The 27,087-nt window shown below is 37.2% G+C and overlaps 1 protein-coding gene across 18 annotated transcripts; it reads right to left on the bottom strand.

Moving 5' to 3' along the window:
* Positions 1 to 977: 977 nt before the first annotated feature.
* ZGRF1 (zinc finger GRF-type containing 1) lies at positions 978 to 27,012 on the bottom strand. Of its 18 annotated transcripts, XM_027794981.2 has the most exons (30): positions 26,886 to 27,012; positions 26,220 to 26,317; positions 25,569 to 25,759; positions 25,370 to 25,450; positions 25,190 to 25,246; positions 24,553 to 24,738; positions 22,436 to 24,176; positions 21,992 to 22,297; positions 21,588 to 21,670; positions 20,240 to 20,413; positions 19,431 to 19,527; positions 19,245 to 19,351; positions 18,916 to 19,036; positions 17,308 to 17,972; positions 15,702 to 15,840; positions 15,022 to 15,206; positions 14,361 to 14,548; positions 13,640 to 13,779; positions 12,330 to 12,476; positions 10,177 to 10,291; positions 9,101 to 9,360; positions 7,731 to 7,890; positions 6,997 to 7,074; positions 5,961 to 6,108; positions 4,833 to 4,960; positions 4,408 to 4,531; positions 3,817 to 3,993; positions 3,555 to 3,689; positions 2,670 to 2,931; positions 978 to 1,275 (listed from the first exon to the last, which is right to left on the bottom strand). In XM_027794981.2, exons 3-30 carry the CDS (start codon positions 25,587 to 25,589, stop codon positions 1,172 to 1,174), a joined length of 6,129 nt encoding a protein of 2,042 aa, XP_027650782.2. In that variant the 5' UTR covers positions 25,590 to 25,759; positions 26,220 to 26,317; positions 26,886 to 27,012; the 3' UTR covers positions 978 to 1,171. The 18 variants fall into 18 exon arrangements, with proteins under 18 accessions (XP_027650782.2, XP_027650780.2, XP_027650781.2 ...); XM_027794979.2 differs by lacking the exon at positions 20,240 to 20,413 and adding an exon at positions 20,850 to 20,945 and having other exon boundaries at positions 21,992 to 24,176; XM_027794980.2 differs by lacking the exon at positions 20,240 to 20,413 and adding an exon at positions 20,850 to 20,918 and having other exon boundaries at positions 21,992 to 24,176.
* Positions 27,013 to 27,087: the final 75 nt, after the last annotated feature.

The following is a 27,087-nucleotide window of genomic DNA, read 5'->3' as shown; positions in this document are numbered from 1 at the left end:
GCAGTGAGGCAGTGGTAGCTGTCAATGTCCTTCCCAAAGGCTGCTGGACTACAGCACTGACCCTCACCTTCAGTGACCCAGGGCAGCTAAATAAGATTCCTGGTCCAATTCACTGACTGATCCGCTCCCAACGCACACACGCTTACTTACATAGCAAGAACCTCAATTACTGTCCTTACAGAGAAGCTTTCCCCTCTTTATCCCTTCTTACGTCGTCCCTGGCTAACCAGTCCCATCATCAGCTCACATGTTGCAAGTATTCTGAAGTTCAGCATTTCCCACAATCCTGATTTCTTTCCAGGGACATCTGCATCACTGACTGCAACAAGCTTCTCACCAAGCGGTTCATTTCAAAGCTGCATAAAAAGAAAGTAGAAAATTACTTCAAAGAACTTCAGTGCTACGAGGATGCCTGCTCTACAGCAGGCTCCCTGGAGTGCCTCAGTCTTCTCTGGAAGAAATTTAACAGTGTGGCAGCATCTAGAAGTTTTATGATGTCCATGCTTTTCCCACTTCTCCCCACCATTTGTACACTAATCGCTGAGCCTCTTCTATGCACTTTGACACAGCCTACAAAAATTTTTGCCATGTTAAAGATGATGAACATGTTTTCTTGTCATAGTGTTTCTGACACAATAACAGTCTTTTTCTAAACCAAAATCATTCAGCTTTTTTGTAGTTTTGAAACACAGCTGACTGATCTTATCCTAAAACCTGTAAAAAAATCTAGATACAGGTCATTGGTTCTCATTTCTTTTTGTTGACATCCAAACCTTTCACAGACCAAGGACATGTAATATTACTCTGTGTTAATTTATCTTTTTCATTGTTTCAGCTACAGTCTTTCTTAGATGTGACTGATTTGTAAATATACAAGATGACAAGAATTGCTCTATGATATGATGTTACATGTATCTAATCTGAAGAATAATGAAACACTAAGAATACAATTAGGTACCTTGTAAGCATAAAAAGGATTTCAATTATCAAGCAGATAAGAGTCAACTTTATTTATTTTTAGTCACAAAAGAGGGGTCAAAACAGAAGTATCAGTGCCCTGAGATACAAACAAAAAAATTATTACATTTATTATAAATACTAGATTTGCAATCATTCCAGTAATTGTTATAGACACACAATTTATTTTTTCTTCAGAAAACGGCCATACATTTTAATTTTTCTGTGCTTCTTCCTCCCGTTTCTCCAAGTAACATGTAAGAATTTCGTTTAGCTGCTGCTCACACTGGCTTGCATGTTGCAATCCATTTTCCCATCCTAAAAGCAACATAAACAGGGTAATTATATCTCACTTTACAGCATTTATCATGTAATTAGTCTTTGGTGATGCAAACATCTATTTCCCCAAGCCTGTCAAATGGCTATAATATTTCTACTTTGAAAACTGTTCTTCAGAGTGCAACTGTTAACGAGATGCCTCCTTCGAAGGAGGTCAACCAAGTAGGTAAATAAAATAATTACTCTTCTGGTACCTATTCTTGCAGTAATTCACTACCAGTTGCTTTAGAGACTGAGCACTCCCTTTGTACTATCTGCTAAGATAAGGGCCCACCTGCTCCAAAAAGGGATGTGCCTCTTAATGAGGGAGCCTCCGTGAGTACTGGGGAGTCAGATCCAGCCAGAGTTTATTGAATGTACTTCAAGGAGTTGGACACTATTCCATCTCTCCCTTCTCTAGGTCAAAGGAAACCTCCATGGAAGAATTTATGGTTAAATGTAACTAATGCTTTGAGATACAAACTGCCCATTTCAAAGCGGACTAATTCAAGTGCTAATGAAGCTGGAAACTCGTAAGAGAGAGATGCACACAACTTTGGGGCTGTTCAGGCATTGTAAACACTTTCTAGCAAAATTGCAAGGGGCGGAGACTGGCACCATAAGGTGTTTGTTTGTTTGTTTTTTTTTTGGGGGGGGGTGTTTATTTTTTTTAAGCAGGATTCGCTTTCAAACATAAATACTCCATTACAGTAATCTTCACAGCAAAGATGTAGAAACTGTAAAAAACTGATTTTCAAAAACTCTTATTTCCCTCTGTGGTCCAATAAAACACACATATTCACCAGACCTGTAAACAAAGCAATCAGAAATTACTTTGTAGAGTTAGCTGATCTCCAATAGGATTGTTTTTTTTTTTTTCCTAGCAGCTCAAAATTTATCTTCCAAAACTGGTAAGCCCCTATTGCAAAAAGGTGTTACGCATTTTTCTTTCCTATATTTAAGTACTATCCATTCAGAAATACTGCTGTATAGAAGAATTTTTTTATAACTTGTTTTGCCTGGGTCTACTATGTAAAAGCAAACTGGGCAAGGACTAGAAATGCAGCAGTGGGCTTTAACTCTCCATACGAGTGTGCTCTTTGTGTAGCTAGCTGATGGCATCGAACAAAGAAGTCTCATTACTGATTAACAAATACCCTTGAAGTATAAAACCAGTCTGCAGAAAAAATTGCAAACATGCAGCTTGCACACTTGAAAATGCTTGCATTTTCCTGCAGTATACTATATTTTATATATAATAAATGTACTGGTTTATATAGTACGCATACTATATAGACTATGTAGTATATATACACTGTAAAGTGTATTATGCGTAGTTTAATTAAAGAAGATGAGCTGCAGGGTTTCAAAAATACAGGAAAAGAAAGTACTACCTTTGCAGTGATGAATTACTCTTCCCCACAGTCTGTTCCTACTTAAACAGGCCAGATTTCCAACAATCAACAGGTGCCTCTTTGCTCTCGTCAGTGCAACGTTCATCCTCTTTTCTGAGTCGATGAACCCAATTTGTCTTGTTCTTACACACGACAGAACAATGATCTCCTTCTCAGCTCCTTGGAATGCATCTACAGTGGACACCTGGACAGCTTTAAGTTCAAAAGCCTCAGAGTGTATGTCGCTAAGCAAATTCTGAGTCTGTAGACAAATGAATATGGATGGTGATGAGTTATGCTACTCACAGTCAATAACTCGTCTCGAGTGAACACACTTAAGTTTGAGTCTGCACTAGATGTGAACTAAGAAACTAGCGACTGCAACGACAGTAAAGCCTCAGCTAATCACAGGAAAATACATGCAGTGAACCTGGATTTGACAAAATACTGGTGCATTCAGTGTGGCAACCAGCGCTTTCGCTTACTTATCCCAGCAGCCCACGTCATGCCTTGGATGACTAGGTGAGGTACAGCTGCAGCCTTGCTAAGCAGATGCCTCTGCTACCTGTCCTTGTAACACATACCAGTTTGTAACACCCCCTAATTCATTGATGAAAATTAATTTGCCAGTTTTCCAAGAAGGTGGAATGCATGTGGAAGGAAAACAAATGAAAAGATATATTTTTTTTTAATCATGTTTGGATTAAAAGATTTTGACTAATTTTAAAGGAAAAAACAGATATTTTTTTTTTTAAGTATCTAGTCTACCTATCCAGCATTTGTTTCTCACTTCTACTTGACTCCTCCTAGTTGAAATGGAGCCTTTGTTTAGAATAAACAAATACACTTAAGAAAACTGTTGTATTGATGGTACATTATACAAACCTTACACATCTGTGATTTATAAAGAGTAATCAGACCAATTGCAGATCCTTTTATTCCACTTGCAACTAGAGCCTGGATGAGCTTGACTGCAAAATGAACTTCTGCCATGTTATAAAAGCTGTTGTCTCTTTCAATCTGGAAACAGGGAAGATTATTTTCAACTTAGTTAGCTCTAACAAACAGCAGAATGCAAGAAAGAAATAGTATGGAGGAAAAACTACAGCATTGACTTTTTTTATATAAGAAGTGTTTAAAAACTTACTTGCTCTACCCCGTTAACATTATAAAAACATAGTGTTGGAAGCCAATCCAATAAAGGACTTCTATCTTTCTCGGAAACACCATCTATCAGATTTCCTTCGTAGAACAGCTCGTTGGCTATGGCACTAATAGCAGGGTGACATCGGTACTGTGTCCGAAGAAGTATTGTTTTATGTCCCTAAAAAATTATGATATAGAAAGTGTGACTAGAAAAAATAATTACTAAATATTTTACAATGAAAGCTAGGTCAAACAAGAAAGTGGAAAAAATTCCTGCAGTAAGCTGGCTTAACCTTCATACAATCACTTCAACAGAAGCTAGAACAAATACATAGCCTCTGATTCTTCTACCTGAATTGAAAACTGCACAAAAAGATCAGAAGGCAGAATCTGTCACTGTTTTTCAGTCCATTCTTGGTTTACATTTGTTATGCTTAAATTTCCATGCACTGTGAAAATGACATTTACAGAGAAATGCACTAGAATGGAATCTGCTGGTCCTCCGATATCTAAACCAGAACTCTTCCAGTGACTTCAGTGACCTGCAGTTTCACCCTCCATCTTTACTAAAAACATAGTGAGTAGTACATACCATTAAGCAAAGCCGGTCAAAGAGAGTCTGCTCCAATCCCTTTTCATGAACACTCTCAGACCCTTGAATAGTTGGTGGTAATTGCTTAGGGTCTCCAACAAGGACTAGCTTTTCACACTGAAACCTAAATAAGAATGTTAAGGGGGGAAAAAAAAAAAAAAGAAAAAAAGAAAAAAAAAAAAGTTCTAAAGATGATGTTCCATTGGGCTCCCTTCTCCATCACCATCTTTCCACAGGTAAAATAACATGGTATCTCAAGGAAGGCACCGAAGAGCAGGCCTCAATTAAAAATTACTCTTCTTGCTTTCTAAATTGAGACCTTGGACTTCATGGTCTTAAAAAGATGTGTAAGTTTGGCAGTTATTGGAGGTTGCATCATTGCTACCTGAAAGTTTCTCTGCTGAAACACAAAAGGAAGGCTGTACCTTGCAATAGGAAGGAGAGAAGCAGGTTCGGTTATCTGACTGCACTCATCCAGCATCACTACAGGAAACTTAAGAGCATTCAGACAAGGGAACGGGCAGGCAGCACAGGTCACTCCAACCACTTTTACCTTTGTTATTAGTGAGGGGAAAATGGGTAGACAAAAAGTTAAGATCATTTAATAGTTCATCTCTGTGCAGTACACAACTATAGATACCTTTGACCATAGAATACACCTAAATTAATTTCTAGCAGTTCTACTGCATGCTGTGTAGTAGACTCACTGGATCTCAAAAAATTATATTCTGATTTCCAGTTAAAAGGCACTGTGTATGTATAGAGATCAACCCAGAGTTACCATTTCTTATGCTCAGGGTGTTTACACATTAGAATCACTCACAGATTCATGTATTTTATACCTAGATCTGGTCTGGTACAGAGAGAGCTCAGATCAAACAATTCGTCAAAACTTCTGAGCCCCAGCAGCAAAAGCAGCCACAATGACCACTAGGAAAAAATCACAAGAAACTCAGATTGCTCAGATCTGCTTTGTTACGACTGCTCTACAACAAGCTGGGATTTTTTGAGTTTAGGTCTAAGGAGAAAAGACAAAACTGGAAAGACAGAAATTGAGAAGGTTTTTCTACAGGAAGTCTTAAATCTTAAAAGGTAATAGTTGGATGAAAAGTTACTTAAAATACATTTGAAGTTTTCTTGGCAGTTGATACTCAACTCTAGGACAGGTTTAGCTCAGTCCTTATCTTTTACCTTTATGACAACACAGATTTGTTTCAGGATGACAGCTGCAGAGTCGCTGTGCTCAGAATTTTTACTCTCCCCCTCTTGTAAACTAGGATTGGTAATATTAAATCAGATTACAATAAAGTTCAAAAAGGGTTTCTGTCTCCTATTACTAAACAGGAACTGCATGTTCAACTCAGAAGTCATACACAGCTAAGACACTAAGCTATACCTGTAGAGTCAAACCCATCCTAGTCCCAATATTAATTTTATTTTTCAGAACTAGGAGCTTGGCAAGTGTGAGAGGGGATTCCCAGCTTCCATTTGCTGGGCCCTGTGGATAAGACACAGCGAATCCCCACTTTCCCATCCCGTCACTTTGACTGTACCTGTTGCAGTATAGTTTTATTGGTCCCCAGTTTATGTTGCTCGATACTCTTCCTTACATACATTTTTTCAGTTGGAGTTAAATCTTCTTTCATGAGAGCAAGCAGCTCTTTTAACTGCTCATTATCGTTTCCTGAGCCAGCATGTAAACTTCAGAAAGATTTTGAAACATGCATTACAAGGATTAAAAATAGTAGTGCTTTCAGCACCCAATACAGAAAAATAATCACAATGTATCCACACCAGTACTTTACAACAACGTACTAACCTATTCTGAATCCAGTTGAGACAGACTAGTATAATCCCTGTTTTAAACCAGGTATTAAAAGTTTAATTAAATGAAGTAAAGATAACTTTATCCCATCAGCTCAAACCCTACCATCCCAACCAGAGACATATATGTAATACATGACTTCTCCAAGTACACAGCTGACTTGAGAGTGGAGTAGAACTATGGGAAATTTTTCATTCTTATACCCTTGGTACGCTACCGACACCCAGGAATGGAAACTTTACCTTTATTCATCTTGAACTTAACTTTGTTCTCTCAAATTGTGTTTGAGAGTACTATGTAGATTGCTTACTTTTAGTAAGTAGTTTGTCTGTAGTTAACAGACAAACCCCAGAACACTGTAACAAAGATAACTTGGATAAGTAGTACAGAACTCATGAGTTGTTACCATTAATTCTCTGAACATTAAATTTGTGATTACTTCCTCCTAGTTCTTATCACTACAGCAGTATATATCTATTTCAAGTCTGTCCGTTTTGCTTTTCCTCCTTGTGTAAACTCCCAAATCTGTAACTGACATTATTTGTTCTCCTCTACTCCTTCCTGTTTAAAAGCATTAGCTCTATTCTGCTACAAGTGACATTCCCAAATCAAGGTAAAAATTTCCACTGTGCGGGGCACTGGGAAGTCTGAGATACGCCTATTACAGTCACATTTTCAATGACTTCAAAACAGTAATTTTACAGCATGCATACTATCATGAATCTTAGAATTGCTTCACATCCCTCGAAGAATAAGATTCTTACCTATGGGGAAGAATTGCTTTGGTGATTTTCCTAATACTTCCCACTCTGATAAAATCCTCAAATCCAAGATCAAGTAGACTTTGAAGAAAGAGAGGTGATACACATTATAGAAATGTAAAAAGAAACTTTGAAAAATTTAAGCTTGGTTCTAAAAAGGCTAACGGACACACCAAAGAATACAAACTTCTGCGATTAACCAGATGAAGTAACTCAGGCCACAATTCAAGTAAATCAAAGTAAGTTACCTCATCATGATTAGTCTCAAAAATGCTTAATGCTTTTATGATTCTCCTCTGATAAACAGTCTTCCATTTGTACTTTCCCTTCCCTCCTCTATCATTCCAAACCACGAGTTACTTCATGTTAGCTTCATGCTGAAGCTTCCCAAGTCTGACTCAGTGTCTCCCTCCATCCCCTCCTTTCCCTGCCCCTACTACTAATACCTAAAGATTCCTGAGCAATACTATTTCTGCCATGATGGATTTTAATAGTAAATCTGATGAGAGTAGAGCCCAATATTAGTCTCTGTAAGGCTAGCTGCATGAATTTACATGTCTTTTAACATGTGTGCTGTGCAGAGGAGCAAGGGTAAAATTAAAGCCCGTGTGGGACACTTTCTAGGGAAAGAACGCAATCCTTTTTAAGTGTTATACCGGAAATATCAACAAAATTATCTTTATCATATAAATGCACTATTGTTTTTGGAACAGTCTGTAGAAATCTCAGTAACCTACCCCTGCAGTATCCTGTCTATGGCAACATTAGTGGAAGAAGCAATCAGAAGTTTCCACTGAGCTGGTCTTGGACCCTTGGTAGCTTCACTACTTTCAAAGAGCTGTACTAAGAACAAAATCACAACAGACAGCAGATAGCTCTTGCCAGCTCCAAAAACACCTGGTATTTTGGAAGAAAAAGACAAAGGTACAAGTGAAATTTTTCTAGAAAGTACAGTTTTAATCAATTGTTGTAACCCAAGTTTATCTTATGAAATAGTATGCTGATTCCTGCCTAAACATTGCCATGTGCTTGCTTCAGCAGCACTAAGTATTCAGGGACAACCAGCTGCCTTACACTTCGCATTTAATGCCTGCAGTGAATTTACAAAAAAATACAGAGGAGGGAAAGCTAAATTCCAAAATTTTCTGGTTGAATACATGCATTACTTGCTAAGGAGTCTCATCAATACATTAAAATAATACAAGTATCTGCATGCACATCCCTCAATACCATGTCTGCGGATGAATAAGGAATCTGAGAGTATTATTTTGGAATGACTATAATTTAAACTAGATTAATATGCCTGATAACCTAACAAAAGCTCAGGCAATTTAAGTCTAGTGGTAGCTGTACTAAAAGTATCATTACTGTCAACGTGTTTACTTTGACAGGATCTGAAAACTTATGTTTGTATGGTAACTGCTTTTCAATACTGTTTAAAAAAAATAAATCTTTGAACTAAGATGTTACTAGCCTTTTTCTATATGTTGAAAAGGGATAAAACAAAGAGAAAATGAAGTATTAACCAGCAAGGAATAATGCGTAACAGAAAAAAATTTATATGATAATTTAGCAAAGCTGATACGTGACAAAAAGTGGGTTTAATATTAAAAAAATAAGGAGAAGACACTAAGTAACTCTAATATTTTGTATTGATTGTGCTAGGAAAGAACTCCATATTTATGTGAAATTCTGCAAAAGGCAGAATGCAAAATCAAGGATCAAAAGCTCTGTGCTGATAGAATGGATGTTATAACATCATGGCCATTATCAGAGGGGCCTCATCCAAGAAACGAATTTTCAGGAAATGCACAAAGTAGGTGAGGACAGCAGCAGTACAGAAGAGTTTAAAAGTATATTCCATACACAGAAGCAGCTTATTCAAGCTCATCTTTTGCACGGCATTTAAAATAAGTCAGCATTTACCTAGACATAAGAATCTCCCCTTAAGTCTGCCTGGAACTGTGAATGTATGATTAAGGAAAGACGTTTACTATTTCATCACTGATAGAATTCAGGGGTATTCCACTAACACTGGCATTACATATTAACTAGCATTTTTGCAAAGATACAACAACAGCAAATTTCACAATTATTTACTATATACCATGTATAATTGTGATAGGCAAGATCTGGTGTTCTTCCACTGGTTTGAGATTTTCACATGAGGTCATCATCTGAGCTATCCGAATCAGTGATGTAGCTTGATCTGGGTTCAACAAGAACGTTTGGATCATCTTTTTAGCTAGTTCCATTGCCACTTCAGTGCTGACGGGTCCATACGTCATTGTGCGTTTCAGGTTGATGGCAGGTGGAATAAATTTTCTTTTGTTGACTCTATTAGTAGCATTTTCAGAACGAAAATTCCTAAGAAAAATACAACGGTCAAAAGCTGTGGTATAATACTGCATTATGTATAATTTTCCTCTCATGGTTCTGATATTCCTACTTGCCTGACACTGAAATGCTGAGGCTTTATGATTAACAGCTGAAAATTAAAAGTTCCTGCCCCCTGCACCCTGCCATATACCTGGGCTGTATGTTCCTACCCTTTATTACTTCCCTGGGTGAAAGCTGGACCATACAAAACAGGCTTTTGGGGTTTATCGTTCTTGCTGTATGTTAATGCTTTCAATCTGACCGACTTCAACGCCACGATACTGACAGAATTAAGAGTGGTAGAAGAATGTAGTCAGAGGTAGCAGGGATTCACTTAATTACTTGTTTTATACAGTGAATCATAAGCAGTCTTGGAAATATCCCTATATTGCTCTGATTCTCCAAGAACATCTTTTATTTTTAGGTGTTATGTCAAACTACTCTAAAATTTGGGAAGGAAAACCAGTTCCACTGAAGCCCTGTGAAACATATACATTAATACAGATCACTGAGTGACTGTGCTAGCAGCCTAATCGTCATCATAATAGCCAAAATAAATCTGTAGGTTGTAAAATGTGGGCTGCAGGTTAAGTTTTAAGAACGAACCTTACAATCAAGTTAGAGTTAAGCAAGTGATATATTTTCATTTCCACATAAATGAAAACTGCATTGTCAGCAGTTCATGCCTTGTACTTTTTCTGATCTACTTTTTAATAGGACAAACTCAAAAGTATTTCTGTGGGGCTTTCTTCTGTACCTATTGACATACTATATGCTCACAGTATCACTGAAAGAGTAACTTACATCTTTAATAGATATGGCATTAGTGGTAACGTAGATGGATTGAAGTGCTCCTCCATATTCCTTAAAGCTGTAAGCTCACCACTAGCATTACAAACCAGCAAGGCATGAACAATCACTGAAAAGGCCACAGAAAAATAAAATTAGGAAAAAATGAAATCAGCCAAAATTTCAGATCAGCTAGATAAATTAACTACACAATGCCAAAAGAGTAATTAGCCTCCTGTAACAGAAACCAAGTTAACCCTGTTACCATGTCTGACTAAATATAATAGATGAGGAGAGACCTATTAGCCCTTCTTTTAAAGGTGTGTTATTTTGAAGTATTTCTGACTCCGACATTAGGAACCTTCTGGGAAGGAAGCTTAAATAAATAAAAATCCTTACTCATTTTAGAAACACTTGAGATGTTTAAAAAGCTTTGGAATTTAGGAAGTGAATTTTCTATGTATACCATCTGTATCACAATAGCTAAGCAAATGTTTTCTTAAAAAAAGACAAGAACATAAGAACACCTCCAATGGGCCAGACTCAAGTTCCATCTAGCCTGTTTCCCAGCTGTACAGAGGTGGATGCCTAGGGGAGAGTATAAGAACAGAACAAGTATTCAATTATATTTTTCTGAATTCACTCCCAGTTTTCTAAGGTTCTGGGACTCAGGCATTACTTCAGTAACAGGTTTCTGATATGTTTACTAACCCACCTACCTCTATTTTGCTGTTATCACTGCCAACAACCAAACATTACTTAAAGCTTTATTATCATACAGCTTATGGGTTTAGTTTTGCAATCGTTATAGAATTATGAAATAATTTGTATTTATGAACACAGAGAAAGTTAGGACCAAAATTTATTAAGAAAAAACAAAATTCCTTGAATTCAACAGCATTGACTGAAAAGCTGTGTACTAACTCTTCCAGACTGACTGCTCGAGAGATCCAGTCCTGCAACTAACATTCAGGGAACAAACAAAACCACCTCCAATTGTATTTGAAGTCCATGATTTTGATAGCATGTATGCCCACAAAGAACTTGCATCGTCCTGTATTATTTTTTTCGTAGCTTTTGGTCTTCTGAATGTAATTCAGAACAGGAGTTTAACGTAGGCTCACTGAATTCTGCCTTGCAGGAACTCTCTCCCTAAGGAGTACACAGAAAGCCTAAAAAGACTTAATTTGTTAACTTAAAACACTCAATTCACCTGCCTTTTGTGATCAAAGCACACAATTTTCACATTGCATTAAAAAAAAATGTAAGCAAAGGTATATTGTTACTAGCTTCAGAATGACTACATAAGACATTCTTTATCTCCTTCTTTTACAACAACAACAAAAGACAAGACAAAGCCAGGACTTCAGCTCAATTCACCAGCAAAAATAAACTTTTGCATCATGTTTGGCAGCAGATTTGTCATTTTTCTGTGGCATCTATAGCAGAGCCACACTGTTTCTCTCTGCACTAACCTTACTGTTTGCAAAGCACTGATGACAAAATATCACAAAATTACCCCCGAATGAACATGTTAAAAACAAAAAGAAGGACAGCTGCAACTTAGTTGGGAACAGCTTCCTAAAGAATAAAAAAATCAGCAGCTCTTTAAAAACCATCAGTGCTAGGTTTAGTAATATTTTCTTTTTAAAATACAATATTGAAAAAACCTAAAACTAGACAAATTTGGTTTTTCTGAATTCTGAAAGACCAAAATTTTAGTCATTCTAGACTATAGCAACAAAGGCACAGAAAGGAAGGTTGGGAAAGCCAAGTCACAGATTTAATAGATGGATTTTTATATAAACATAAATTTTCCATGGTGAGTTGTTTGGGATTTCTGTTTGTTTTTCAAGGACAGTAACAACATATTCGTGCTACCTATGCTATGACAGTCAACTTGCATTCTACAGTGTATTATTTACTACATTATTTATATTATCTTCATTTCTTATCACCCGTTTAGAATTTCTTACTAGATACTTTACAGGCTTAATTGCATTAAGTACTGTATTCAAATCACATATTCAACAATACAAGGAAAAGAATACTGTGACTAAAAGCATGTATTAGATTTCAGAAATTCTAATCTCATCCTTCATTGCTGGCCAAATTTTTCCCTCGACAGTTGTTTCCTGCAATTCTGAATCATTTGGTGCAGAACTCACTATTTGATCGCCAGTTTGAGGGACAGTAGCCTTTCAGTGGTAGTAATTCCACTTCATTGTTGGAGGATGGTCCAAAGAAAGCACTACTTGCAATGAAAGTATCAAGAGGATCAAAATTCAAAGTCTTCGAAACAACCCAAATATCATCTGTCAAAAAAATATAGAGTCTCATAAGCTTCCTCTACTGCTGTCTTTCAAAGAAAATCAAGCTGGACAAAATTGCTCAGCATTTACTATGCTGCAAATTAATCCACTGCTAATATGAAAGCAGGGGCTATTGCAAAGCCCTAAAGAAGCCTTAGTTCAGCTCTAAAAGAATGAATAAATAATTTGCAATTCTTCCAGTATTTACTGTCTGATATTGAGGGTAACTGTAAAGTTCTCTCCTGGTGCACTTAGCAGTGTTTGACTTCTGACAAATCTGAAGCATTATCAATTTCAAGAGTATTTTGAACAAATCACTGAAGTATACTACAAATCTAGTTAACCAGACTTGCCAAAGAATAACAAGTACTGAAATAAATGTACATTTTCCCTTCCCTGTCAAGACCAACACATACTGAAGCATGCAAATGTTCCATTTTATTTGGCATATCTGATGAAGCTAAAGCTTGCTACACTATTCCTATATCTTAAATTGCAGAGCACAGCACGGGAGATTTCTAAGTTAGGAGCAATAATGGTGCATATATCTTTGCCTGTAACAAAAACAATAAAAAAAAAAAATCATACACAAGTAAAAGTTTTGCCCATGCAGAGCTTCAGAACTTGAAGTTACAACCCCCTGATGTCTTAGAACATTTCAGTCTGAACATAAACTGTGCACAAACACATTTGTTTCTGCCTGATTTCCTTCGTATAATTTTCAACAGCAAAGTGAACAAACTATGACCATATGGATATGAATTAAAAAATTACTGAAGTGAAACAAACTATTGAGACTATCTGGATCAAATCACTGAATGTCCAACTTTGTGACATTTTGATAGTTTAGAAGAGGTATGCAACAACTACTGAAATACCAATTTTTACATCAAGTTTTCCTTAAATATCGTCTATTTGAATATTGGGCTTTCTCAAAAGTTCATGATTCATCGATTTAATATACTCTAAACCCAAGGATGTAGAATTTACATTTTTCTAAGATAGTTTAACATTTACAATAAAAGACTAATTAATAAGATACTTTGTTGCTCTTCTAAAATGAGAATTGAATTATCAGGGTTGTCAAGAGTTTAAAAATAGGATTCAGTTTTTCTCTTTAGATTACAACATGACATGGACAATTCTGATGCTTAAGGTTTGCTTACCTTTGCTATAGAAAGAATAATGCTCCTTTCTACTTAGTTTGAGGTACAACTTTTTTTTGGAATCACCATCAAATCTATCAGGTGTATTCATAAATTTCTTGAACTTACTACACCGTTGTGCTTGAACTTCAAAGGCTTTCCTGTTAAATTATAATTTTAAGAAGGAGTATGTAAATGATTGGCACATTTTGGATTCATCATCAAAAGAAGAAAGCTCCACAGATTGGACCAAACTATACGGCGCAGATCTTGGTGGCTGTTCATCATCTTACATTACCAAGTTTTAAATGCAGTTATCCTGAATACAAAATACTGCTCTCATATTCATCCATAATTCAATTGCTTCCCCTACAGTTAAGCCACATAGGATTTTTAACATTAAAATTAGAATCACTAAAAGAACAAATCAAATACTCTTACAAAAGATTAAAAGAGCAGTAATTCAAATGCAACAATTCTAAGGGATTTCATCAAGCAATTGCTCAAGTTGCTGGTAAGCAGTTTTGCTTCTTGCTGAAGAATGCCAACCTGAAATGCCATTGGCGTGAATATTATTCCTTCACTAATCGGGCTTTCACATTTCTACACAGAACTGTGGCCTCTTTAAACATTGTTAGTGAAAGTGTCTGTTAAATGCTACTGAAATCCAGAGCTACTGGACTGTTTATAAATCCTGTAATTCACACAGCATTTGTGGAAAGCACATAGCGTTTCAGAATACCTCACCAAGAGCTGGCATCCCTCATAGAGAGCAATATTTTGACTTCTGAGGTATGTCCCAACACTTTTCATATCATGAAGCACTGCACTAGGTCTGGATTTTATCTGCGAGGGGTTCACATCTTCTATCCACTTGAAAAACAAACACTGCTCAGATTTTGGGGCATCACAGGTATAGAACAAACGACCCTGGGAAAAAGCAAACAAACAAGCAAACAAAAAAAGACCATTAGCACATTAAAACAAACAAGGAGAAACAAAAAAGTAAAGCAACGGACCAATACTCACTGCCACAGAAATAATCAGATAAACACCTGTGTTTTCATTGTGTTTGGCTGCAAAATACAAATGTGTTCCCAGGACTCGCCATCTGAAGACAGCGTGTGTATTCATACCTTACAGAAACCCCATATAACCTAGAAAATTATAAATTCAGGTCTTTCTCTCTACATACATAAAGCTGTTTCTGCATGGAGAAAACTATTACATCAACAATTCTGGACACTAGTGGATACTACAACTGATCTTAAGTGATCTCTGGAACACATCACTTGAACCTGCAATTGTAAATCATACAGAATTACCCTGTAATTGTTTGCACAATGCAGTCTATAACCCAAATGAACACCCAAAACTGTAAACAAATGAGGAATGAACAGCACCTTGTTTTGACCTTCTTTTTTAACCATAACAAGCTTAGCAGGACGCATGTGACTGCAGAGTGGAACGCAGCTTTCTTTGCTCATGCTTTGCCCATCTTTCAGTGATGTGTAAAATGATACATCCACTTTTGAAAGAGCTTTGTGTAATCTTTGTGACAACTCAAATAGCATTATGTTTAATTGCTCTTAACATAGAAAGGAGAATAAAAAAATAATTAGTACAACCTTAAAATGGTCACACAAGCATACAACATTAAATACATTTTCACTTGAACCTTTCAATCCCAAATCTAAATCAAAAATTTAAAGAGCCCCAAAATAAACTATGACTTGCAAAATTCAAATATTGCACATGCAATTAATTTGTTCTAACTGCCCTACTTTCATTCCAATCACATTTAAGTATATCCAAACACTAAATAAATGTTAAAAAATGAAAAGCTTAGATAGGAATCTAAAGACCGCTAAACAGTCGCAAGGTTACATAGTTGTACAGAAATGTACTGGTTTGTCTTAGCATTTGGGTATAGACTAAATATATTTCAGCATATATGTCCAAAACCAAATGCACAGAGTTGTTCCAACAGATGATGTTGATGATCTCTCTCCCTCTCATCCTGCTTTGTGAAGCTTCAGTTTAAAAATGACAGCATTTTACATGTCATGGTCTTTAGACATACCTGTCAGAGCAGCTTTAAAAATCTGTTTGTAGTGAACATGAGACTCAAAAACAGTTGGTATGGAAATCTTTCTTTTAGGAAGATCAGCATATTTTACTTTATCCACATTAGGAAAAGACAACTCAGAAATTGTTATGTCCTATAAAGCAGAAAAATAAACCCTTTAAAACTTGCAAAACCCTGAATGAGACAACATTTGATAAACAGCTACTATGCAGATACACCAAAACCTATTCATTTTCCTTCTCTTTTTCTTTTGCTTTTATATACTGTGCTCTCATTAGTAAGTACAACTAAATAGAAAACAATTTGGAGCCTCATTCTGCAACCAGAAGCTTCAACATGAAGATTGTCAATGAAGAATCAGTTTTCTAAAAGCAAAATACAAAATCCCTTCACCACAAATGTTTGCAGATTTTGTTAACTGTAAATACAGGAGCATAATTCAACCGGACTGCCAATAGGAGTAAAATTAAGCATACCAGGAGCTACAGTATAGAGCTCGGACTGCCATTTGGGATGTACCATGAAGTTAAAATCTGCTCCTTGACAAACAGCCTGCATTTACACTAACACAGGTAATACTTTCAAAGGCTTTAGAGTAAATTATATAATTCAAAATCACGTTTTGAGCACTGGACACAGGGAAGGAGCACACAAACCCTGTTTCTAACACTATTTCTGCACAGAAATAAATTAATCAGATGAGACTGTAGCAAAGGTAGTACAAGGCTATGGAAGGAAGAACCAGACTAGAGAGCTTTGGGGAAAGTGTGCCTACCACAAGCTATCCCTGTGCCTGCCATCGAGCTAGTTCTTCCACCTATCAATGCTGCAGGGGGCATCATAACGATAACTCTCTTCAAAAGCTTTTTAAAATCCAGTATATACAGTTAACATATATTAGAATTACATATATATACACATAATGTGTATACTAGTGTCTATATGAAATACACTATTTGTTTCCACATATTTCACATGAATATTTTACTGTACAGTTTTAAAGAACTAGAAAACACAGCATTCTAAGTTTGTGTCAAAAAAATAAAGAGGAGAAATCTAATATTTGCATTAACTCTCAAACACAATCATTTAACAACTTTTAAAACTACATGTGGTTGGTATGGTGGGGTTTTTTTCCAATTTACTCCATTTGTTTAAGACAGTCTACTGGTCATAATCAGTCGTGCTAATTTTTTAGGTGCTTATTCAATGCCATAACTTACTTTACCATAGTTAAAACAGAAGAAATTTAAAATATTTTAAAATCAGAGATAATTAAAACAATGTCGATTTCACAATTAAGAAAAACAGTTCTTGAAAACACGTTCTGACCAACTATAGATGACAAAACAGCCCAACAGCTGATTTCATCCTCCTGCTATCAACGTTCAGATTAAAAATCTGCATCTGGCACTGTATGCAATACACATTAACAGCTGCTGTTCCGCAGCTAAGACTCTCTTGAGTTACTAGGTATGCAGAAACATTTCATCCAATCATACTGATAGTATCTTGCAGAAAATCAGGTAAAAGCAGTTACTTTGTCCAGAAAAATGTGTTTCTGTCACTTGTAACTGTATTTGCTTGAACAGTTACACACCTGGCCGTATCCTGTTACAGTGTAGCAGCTCAGATGACTTAACACCTTTTGTGTTGCTTCAGCCAAAGGTGTCTGACTTAAGTGCAGAGAAAGTAACTTCCTCTCTGAAATGAAATCTTCCGTGCTGGTATTTGCACAGCATTTATCAAGCATGCTCTTTGCTGTCAGTAGACATGCAGAGCCGGGAGCGCTTTTATTCACGGCACTGCTCTCTCCTGTATCACCCAGCAGCATTCCAAGGACATTCTCAGCACAGATGTCATCAGTCACTTCGCTATCATCACTATTTTGAGCTATCAAGTCACACTGAGCCATGTTTTGATATTTTAGCCACTTGCTTTGTCTATATTGTGAAGTCAAATTAGGGAATACTGATTGTACAAACTCCCTTTGTTCATCTTCCGTATACTCTCCAAACACAGAGGTTTCATAATTTCTGTCCCCAGGGCCAAAAGCACTAATAGGAAATACCGCTGACGCGTTGCATAAATTGACTACTGAAGACTCAAAAGATTGCTGGACCTCCTCACTGTCAGTTGGATAAACTGCATCGGGAACCTTCTCAGTGGCAGGAAGACTGACAAACGGAACTCGAGCTCGTGTTTTAACTGGGCGTTTGAATCTTGAGAGGTTGCATTCCCCTGGATAGCTGGATTTCTCCTGTGCTGTAGGGCAAATACATCTTACAAGCAACTTGTAGAAGTATGGATGGTACATTAAACTTCAGACGTACAAAAAACTAAGACAAGGAAAGAATTCTAAATTCTCTTTTACATCCTGTCTTCTAATTGGCAATGTCTTTGTATCATGCCTGCGCAGCACCACACTAAATTTCCATACCACATGAGCAATTTAAACTGTGATTCTTTCAATATACTTAAATCCCTGTATTCGGAACACATTTCTAAGCACTCTATTTGTATAAAAGAAAACATTTGGTAGAAATTATTTAAATGTTACTGTATTTTAGAGGTCATAAATCTGACATTCTTGGCAGATCAGTGACAGCTGCCAGTTGGAAAACAGCCAGCTTCACATTTGCTCCTTGTTCCAAGATCACCCACAAAACTGTGTTTGACTAAGTTCACTATAGATAAGACAGTCATTGATAGGTGTCAACTGAAAGTGGGCCAGATGACAGCTGAATATGGAAGAAAACTAAAAGCAGGTAAATAACTGAAAACACTAATATAAACTAAAAGTTTAGCTTACAGCCTTCACCCCCACCCCCAAACTAGAAGCTGATTTTTCTTTGTAAAATTAAAATCGCTCTCTTCCAGGAGAATATAATTGGGGAAGGGGGAGTGGAGCATGGAATTCAAGGCTATTTCAGCTGATTTGGAAAACGCTGTTTAAAATTGTGCTTAAAAATGTAACACACCCCTCTATGAAAAACGTGTGACAAGCACAAATCAAACTCCAGTTACCCAGACACACCTCAGCATATTTCAGCAACGAAGCAGCCAGGGCAACTGTCTATTATAGTGCAACTCACTATGCTTCAAAACCCTCAGAGATTTTCCAGAAAAAATATTGTGAAGTGCAATTATAAACTATAATTTCTTACTGAAAAAAAAAACCCAACCAAATCTCGAAGTTCTGACTCACTTGGCAACATCCTGTGTATCAGAGGCTCTTGCATGTCTCCAATAGTTTCCCCACTTCCTGAAGCTGGAGAAAATGTAGAGTCTGGATTAAGCGGGGAAGTCAGTTCCACTGATGATATCACCTACAGATGAAGAATTAACATGTCAAGTGAATGACTGGAAAAAAACCCTTGATTATAGCTCTTTTGTCACTGCATTCTGTCACTGTTTTAAACAACTGAAATGTCTCTCAGAGTTGAGACCAAACAGTTTCAAAAATAAGGAATTGCTACCATGAACACACAGGAAATAAAACCACAAAAAGATCTAGAAGAGACAGTTAGTTCACACCTTGTCAGGTTCCCATGAAGTCCACTGTGTTTGTCTCAAATCAGAATGTGAAATTGAGTCTGACACTGTCCGTGGTAGAACTTCAGAATACATATTCAATGCCAACGCTAGGAAAAATACAGGAAGGACAGGAGTCATGCAGAACATTGTTGTGAGGCCAGTTGCTGTCATTCTACTTTCACTTACGGGACTGATCTATTCTTGACTCTTCAATAACATTAGACTGCTTTTCAAAATTCTCTTCTCTGATATCACCCTCATGAGGACTTCTTGAACCTGGAGACTTGACCAAAAAAGTACATTCAAAAACTTGTGAGAAATTAAACTGTTCATCCTCTATATAAATTTTACCTTTATGTGAATCTTACTCCTAAATATCATCTTATTCCTAAACATCATTCTTCAGTATCTAAATATCATTCTTCAGTATTTCTAGCCCATTCTGGAAATAAAAAAATGAAAAATCTGTTTTCTTCCATTATTTGAAATACTGAAATATAGAAAACTGCATTAGAAAAAAAATATTCTATTTCATGTTACATGCCATGTTTCTTTGTGTCCAGGAGGAACAGAATCATAATCCAGGGAAGGAAATTTTAACCCTTGCTTTGGAACTCTCTAACAATTTTATGCCAAATTTCAAATTCAGATGAGGTGAATATTACACTGTTAACACTAGGAAGCAATCATTATAAAAGCTTTCTGCCACTTTTTCTCTAGAAGAAATCTCTCTGTTTACTCTCACACAGTATGGCAATGTACATTTTTCAAAGTGAAAAAAAAAGTTACAAATGCACAGTCCTATGGCGAAGAAAAGTAAAAATAAGTAAAAATAATTGTCTAACTCAAGTTTTAACCACAAAGCACTATGTTCAGTTCTTAGCAATTTTGATACGATTGTGGTATTCTAAAAATGAACTCTCTTTCATACTACATAGACAGGGTACTTTCTTGCACTAATGTTAGTAAAAGTAACTTTGAAAAAATTGTTTTACCTCTCTGAAGTCAGACAAGACATAATTGCTTGAGAACAGGGGTGACAAAAATCTCTCAGCTGCAAACTCTGTATTATCTTGGTACTGCTGCCATCCTAGCTGGGAGCAGGGAGCTCTCAACATTATCTCACTAGCTGCTGATCCTTTTACTTGGTGCCCTTGAAACACAACAGGCTACACAATATGATGGAATTATCATTAACTGAAAATAAGTACTGTTCTGAAACTATCTACAGTCAATGAAGGTGCTTTTCATGCATACAACAAAAAAAATTTGTTGGAAAGTGCAGAAAAGAAAAAAAACCACACTTTTTTCTTTCTCTTGCACTCCTGCAACTCAGCAGCAATGGTTTTTGCACAAATCTGTGAACAGAAAAATGATGTTCTGATGTAGTATGTTGAGTCTTCTTTTTTGTACTGTAAAATTTGAGTTTAAAACTCTCAGTGGAAAACCTCCCATAGAAAAATGTAGGAAAAAGTGATAAGAAGCCCATTATGAGATTGCTTAAATATCTATTAAGCTTTATTGTAACACAATGCAAATAGTAAACCACTGAATTGAAATTTAAGAAACACTATTATTTATATTTCAGTTCCACAGAAATCATACTTTTAGTTGGCAGTCAGATGTCCAAGGCTGTCTTTGGGCTGCTGCTGGTAGAATACATGCCTCTGTTTTCTGTAATAAATTGTCCACACAGTTGGGCTACATACAGAAGTATCAAAAGCTAATTAGTCTAGTAATTCAATAACCATTTAAAATTAAGCTAAAAAATATCTTGTATTTATACAAGGGAAAGCATTTTAAATTACAGCCTTTTTGTTTGAAAGCCAGAACAATCCATAATAGGATAAGAAATTACATTTGCTTTTCACATGGGTCAGGAAAAAGAGAATTAAATCTTCTTTCACTTTGACAGATTGAAAGAAGAAGACTGTTAATAGCACTGGACAAAAATCATCAGATACAAACAGATTTGCCAGCATATTTCAACTCAAGTGCTAAAATTCCTAGAAAGCCTACAGTCAAAAAGATAATGAAAGAAAAAGGAATGGTAAAAGATGATGGGGTAGGGAAGAAGCACCACCACACTATTAATGTGATATTAAACATAACTAAATATTACAATTTGCATTGAGTTTGTCATACATCAGGCCTCCTGAACATTTATTGGCAATAGGGTCCACAAGAGGACATCTTCCGTTTTCTATCAACTTCCTTGTCAATGCCTCTAAGCAATTACTAGCTCAACCTCTATAGTTTCATAAACCATTAATTTTATTCAATAAGCCTGGTAGAAAATGAATTTATCTTGTACAGATAGATATGTAATCAAAAATTGGTTACCATAAGGCCAGAAGAATCAAAGTATGAACCGGAAGATGCCTGTATACTTTCTGAGTAAGGTATTTCCGTAAACAGTTTTATAGCTACAAAAGATGGAAAGGCACAGTAAGTTACAGTTATAGTATTCTTTTTACATGCAAACATCTGAATATTTACTGGGCTTGCAAACCTTACCCATGCAAATAATTGCATAGTTAGGATTTAACTGAACTAAAGCAAGCAAAGACACAGACTTGAAGGCTGCATTGTTGCTTTAAATACTAAAAACTGCATGATGGAACCTTCATAATGCATCACTCCAAAAGTACAATTTTTGAACAGAAATTGCCTAGCAGGAGAGATAAGAGTACAGTCAAACAGATAAAGTCATACAGAATTCACTTCAAAATAGAAGCTGACCTAACCTTTAGCCTTCACAAGGGGTTCAAATATCTCTTCAGAAGTCTCTGCTTCATATAATGTGCTATTATTTTCCTCAATCTTTTGTAAGCTTTCTAATGCTGTGCTATGTTGAGTCAAAGCTCTTAGAAGAGTGATATTGTTTACCAAATCAGGAAGATCTGATGAATTGTCAGCCATTGCCATGCATTTCAGGCAATCCGTTCCTATTCTTTCACCTTTGCAGGCTTCCTGAGAGGCATTTATGCTCTCTAAACTTTCAAAGTCATTTTCATCTATTTCTGTTTCGTGTAGAGATGAATGGCCTTTTCCTAAAGGACAGACAGAACTTCTGGAAATTAAAGCATCTTCCCTATGTGAAACACCAAACACGTCTTGGTGGTCTGCAATATATTGGAATGAGCCATAGCTAGGATCTAAGTTTTGTGACAAAGCCAGCAAAGGACTACCTGGTTTAATGTCATCAGTCTTAGTACCCCAGAAGCGCTCTAAATCAACATCTGGGGATTTCAGGCATCCAAGCTGTATAACATCATCTTCGGTCTTTTTGTCCACTGCAGAAGTTATTCTGCTGGTAGAAATACATGAAATACTTCCAGTTTTCTCAAACGTACTCAGTTTAGGGTGACATTCATTAACATTTACGTCTCCAGGAAAGAGATCAGAGTGCTTGCTTTTTATCTGTGACATGCCATTAACGGTACACACTGCACAGCCATCAAGATCCTTCTTGTTTGTGCCTTCAGTATTTAATTGGCCTTCGTTAATTTCTTTTATGTTGCATCCATCATCCAAAAGTTCCACTTCAAATCTGGTCTGGTTTGCAGAGTCTTCTGCAATTGTCCCTGTATCTCCAACATCGCTGTCGCAAAGCTGAGATGGCATAACCCCAGCGCAGGGATTTCCATCATTCTCTCCATCAGATGTTGAACATTTGACTTCTCCATTTTTACTGTGCGTCACTACTTGACAGCAAGAATGAAGCCTCAGTGCAGCATTTTGTGCTACATCATCTTCTGTTAAGCAATCTGGACTTTGTGAAAGCATGCCTCCTTCAGTGAGTTTACTCACATCTCTTTCACACAGGTCTTCATTGTTGGTGTCATTAAAATCAAAAGCCTCCAGTAGACTGAAGTTAACCTCCATCATCTGTTCACCCAGACCACAGTCTTTGCCATGTGTACTTAATTCCTCCTTTACAATTCCAGTTTCAGTCAATGTTAAGTCCTCAGAGAGCTGCAGATCACTAGGCTCTCCTGGATTTTGTCTGGGCTGAAGCTCACTTTGCAACTTCACAGATGAATCCTCCTTAGGACTGCTAGTCACTGAACGTCCTCTGTATCTGGAGTGGTTTTTTTCAGAGGTGATTGGACTTGCTGAACATGAAACGCCACCTGAGCATAGGACAAACTGACTGTCACTCATTCTACTTACAATGGATTCAGGTAGGAAGCAACTATTTGTATTGCAGGGATCTTGTAAGTCGTGACTTAAATTATCTGCCTCTTTGTCATGTCTTGTGACTTCTTTAACACAAGGTTGTTCAGATGAATTTAGAAGCATTTCAGCATTCCATTCCTTTTTATCATTTACAGTTCCCTTCGTAAAAGGCAGGTCCTGAATATTTTGCATGAGTCTTTTGGCACTGTTGCCTGAAAAACCATGCAGGATTGTGCTCTTATGTAAGCTACCTGTGTTTCCTGATGCCTGAAACCTAGAAAGGCATTCTGTGACTGCGGGTGTTTGCTCTCTGCATCCTTGCGTTGGTTTAGACTTCAAAAGAGCAATTATCTGTGCTGTGCTCCTTATGTTGCCTGATGCTGCCCTGTGACCAGCTGTCTGACTACTAGATTTGGTGTCCCCAGTAATTTGAGAAGGTTCTGGCTTCACAATGGACTGATCAGAGTTTTGCTTCTCTGCCTTCTCACATCTGTCAAGAAATGGAGCAGAAAGCAGTGAGGAGACAGACATGTGCTCTGTATCGTTACCCATACACACATCTTCATGAAAGTCTGCAAACATATTTGTTTCTGTATCCTTCTTAGAAACTGTAGAAAATAATGGAGAGGTAACATAAAACTTGGATGACAAAGTACCCTGACACTGCTTAGATAAAGGTAACGTCGTTGATTTTAATCCGTCTTCCATCGCTAGTATTTTCTTTCCAACTTGGCGTGGCCCTTGGAAACCCTAGGAGAGAAACTTTAAATTAATTTATTTGGAAATCAACTTCACATTTTCACATAATCAACACATAATCAAATGTTGACAATAGGGCACACTTCATAAAATATATTCTAGTCATGTAGCACATGACTGTTCCACAGATGGATAGAAATAATCTCATGCCTTTGTGATTTTCAGTGCAACCTCTGCAACAGCAGTCCTGCTAAATCAAACAGACTTAGTAAACTCCAAGAAAAATAGCTACTGGTAACACGTTCCGGCTTACAGTTCCAAAAATACAGGAAGACTATTTATATATTTACCATTCATTAAAAGATGTGCCCCTTGTCTTTTAAAATGCATGTTAATATCAGATATAACTTTGGAAACAAAGACTTACTGTAAACTTCCTTTTCAAGCCAACAGACAGATGTCGTGGAGGCAGAACACCAGGTTTTACACCATTTCTATCCACTGCTGGAGCTTCTGCTTTCCTTGGCTGATCTTCACAAGATTTTTCATTCAATTTTACTGCTTCCACTGTGATCAAATATCGTTCACCTTCTAAATTATCTCCAGCATTCACCTAGAAAAGAGAAAGCCGCAGTGTGTATGTGAGTGTTACATAAGAAAAAATAACAATCAAATACACAGTCTTCTAAATACTTACATATAAAAAATTCAGAAATGTATACCCAGTATATCACAGCTGCCATATAAATAATCAGATTAAAAGATACAAAATACTAGAAAGCATTAGCACTTAGTTTCAAGTTATACTTATTTAATATATCACGGTAACACACTGCTTTTACCCAATAGGAATAAAATTCCATAAAACCTCTACACGGGTTCTGGAAAAAGGCCTATCAATAAATAGCAAAAAATAAATTTTTGTTTTCCATTATTTGCATTGCAGCAGACTTTCATATACACAATAAGAAAAAGTATTACCTTAGCTACCAAATGAGTTTGAAACGCTTCTTGAAACACAAACCACAATCACGCATAAAAACAAAACTCCAAACAAAACGTACCTGAGATTTCACAAAAATACTCTCCAAACATTGTCCTTTATCATCAAACAAGATAGCCTGCAATGAAAAAATATAATTTTAAATAACTAATTTTATTTTGCAGATCTACTAGACTGCCACTGACAGTCCAGCAGTGGCAGATAATATTGAATCAAACAGTATTAAATCCAGGTTGTTCACCTTATTTCTGCCAGTTGTAATCCTCAGAATTCCATCTTGCCACGTTTTTGATTTTTTCATTTTTTGGTGAGTATATAACACCTGTTTTAAATGTGTAAAATGTTGAAATAATAGTAAGAAAGACAATGTTTAAATAATACAGCAGCTACAGCATCTTTTAGTTTATTTCTACTTAATCGTACACAGCATTAAGACTCACAGTAAATTCTTGAGAAGCCATTGCTTTGGCAAAACAGTCATCCAACAGCTTATTTCACAAATATTCACATCTTCATACAGCCTGAGAGACAGGGAAACATTCAGGAACCACCACAGTTGTGAAGAAAATTTGAAGAAAAAAAAATAGATGTCCATTCACTGTTGGGTTTTTGTCTCCTCAAAAGAAGAGTGCTAGATGCAAGACAATGTCAAAACAATGGGGTATAGCTGATGTGGGCATTTTAAAGAGAAACCTTGAAAATAAGCTAAGAGAAAGACTACTGGTAAAAAATTACATATTCTCTGTCAGGGGAATTAGTTTATCTAAATGAACAGCTGGCAACGCTCAAACTCCAGTGATCACATTGGTATTCAGAATTAACAAATTATCCTACATGTTTACTTGCAGCAAAAAAAAATACCACAGAAGCTACTAACAGAATATTTTTGTCACAAGCTGATTGACTCTGGACTTAATCATGCATGCTTAATTCATCTTAAAGATAACTGACTCTCAAACCTAGTTACCCATGAAATCAAGCCTCTTCCATTATTTAATGTTGGATCACAAGAACCTTTAATATAACCTTTGGCAATGAAACTGGGAACAAATCATTATGAAAACAACACATCTCCAGAAGCTGTGACTTACTGCTGTACATACAGTCTTATAATATTTGATCAGTACTGTGATTTGTATCTGCACTTGGAGATCTGCGCTTGCGGCCTCAGTTCAATCCATTAACAGCACTGCAATGGAAAGTATCGCGGGGAGACAAGGTAAGACTGTGCACTACTCTTAAGACAGTGAATTAGTCAAAAACAGTTTATATTAAGAAAGGAGAGAGATTCACACCGTTTCTTACAGCTGCCACCTTCTTGGCAGTTCCCGGGTGTTTAGCAAGGTGCAAACCCTTGGAAAAAGACACCCTTAAAAGTCACAGAATTGCTCCTTTAGCTATTAGAAGCAGCTGGAAGAATGCGAACGCTTACTTTAACTGAAAACGGAATGCCATGGGAACGGGGATGAACAAGAGCGCCGCTAGCACATTCATACGGATGTGCAAAACCCGCTTTCTCCACATAGCCGAGGCAGGCCCGGTAAGCCGTTTTCAGCCCACCAGCCATAAGCTTTTCCTTCAGCACGGCGGTGTTTGACGCAGGGCCGCACCCCCATAAGTTTCGCTGACCTGGAGCGAGCCCAGCCGCAAAAGCTCGCCCCTCCCGGCGTGGACACCCACCGCCGTTAGCAACCCCCCAATCCCGGGGATCGTCTCTTGCGTTGAAGGGACCCAACAGACAGCCGAGTCTTACTGACCTACCCGGGGCAGAGGCGCAGGACAAAGGCGGCCGCCGCGTCCCCTTCCTCCTTTCGAAACTTCCCGCCTCAGCGCGCGTGACGTCACAGCGCCGCGACGCTCGCAGGCCACGGCGCGCCCTGTGCCGCGCTGCGCATGCGGGGGCGCTGCCGCGGGGCCGCGATCGCTTCAGGGGCCGTGTGTCGCGCAGCGAGTGACGAC

This window comes from Falco peregrinus, chromosome 2, assembly GCF_023634155.1.
Source record: "Falco peregrinus isolate bFalPer1 chromosome 2, bFalPer1.pri, whole genome shotgun sequence".
NCBI lineage: Eukaryota > Metazoa > Chordata > Aves > Falconiformes > Falconidae > Falco > Falco peregrinus.
Note: the sequence above shows the minus strand (reverse complement) of the source record. Positions and strands in the feature narration are given on the sequence as shown.

What these genes read in the sequence shown, in the direction of transcription:
- ZGRF1 (XM_055794300.1), bottom strand. Translation starts at nt 25,589, where the DNA reads ATGGCTTCTCAAGAATTTACT. An exon ending in GATACACAGGATGTTGCCAA is followed by an intron (nt 17,973 to 18,915) that starts GTGAGTCAGAAC and finishes TTTGCCCTACAG; the next exon opens with CACAGGAGAAATCCAGCTAT. An exon ending in GGATGCCAGCTCTTGGTGAG is followed by an intron (nt 13,780 to 14,360) that starts GTATTCTGAAAC and finishes ATAATTTAACAG; the next exon opens with GAAAGCCTTTGAAGTTCAAG.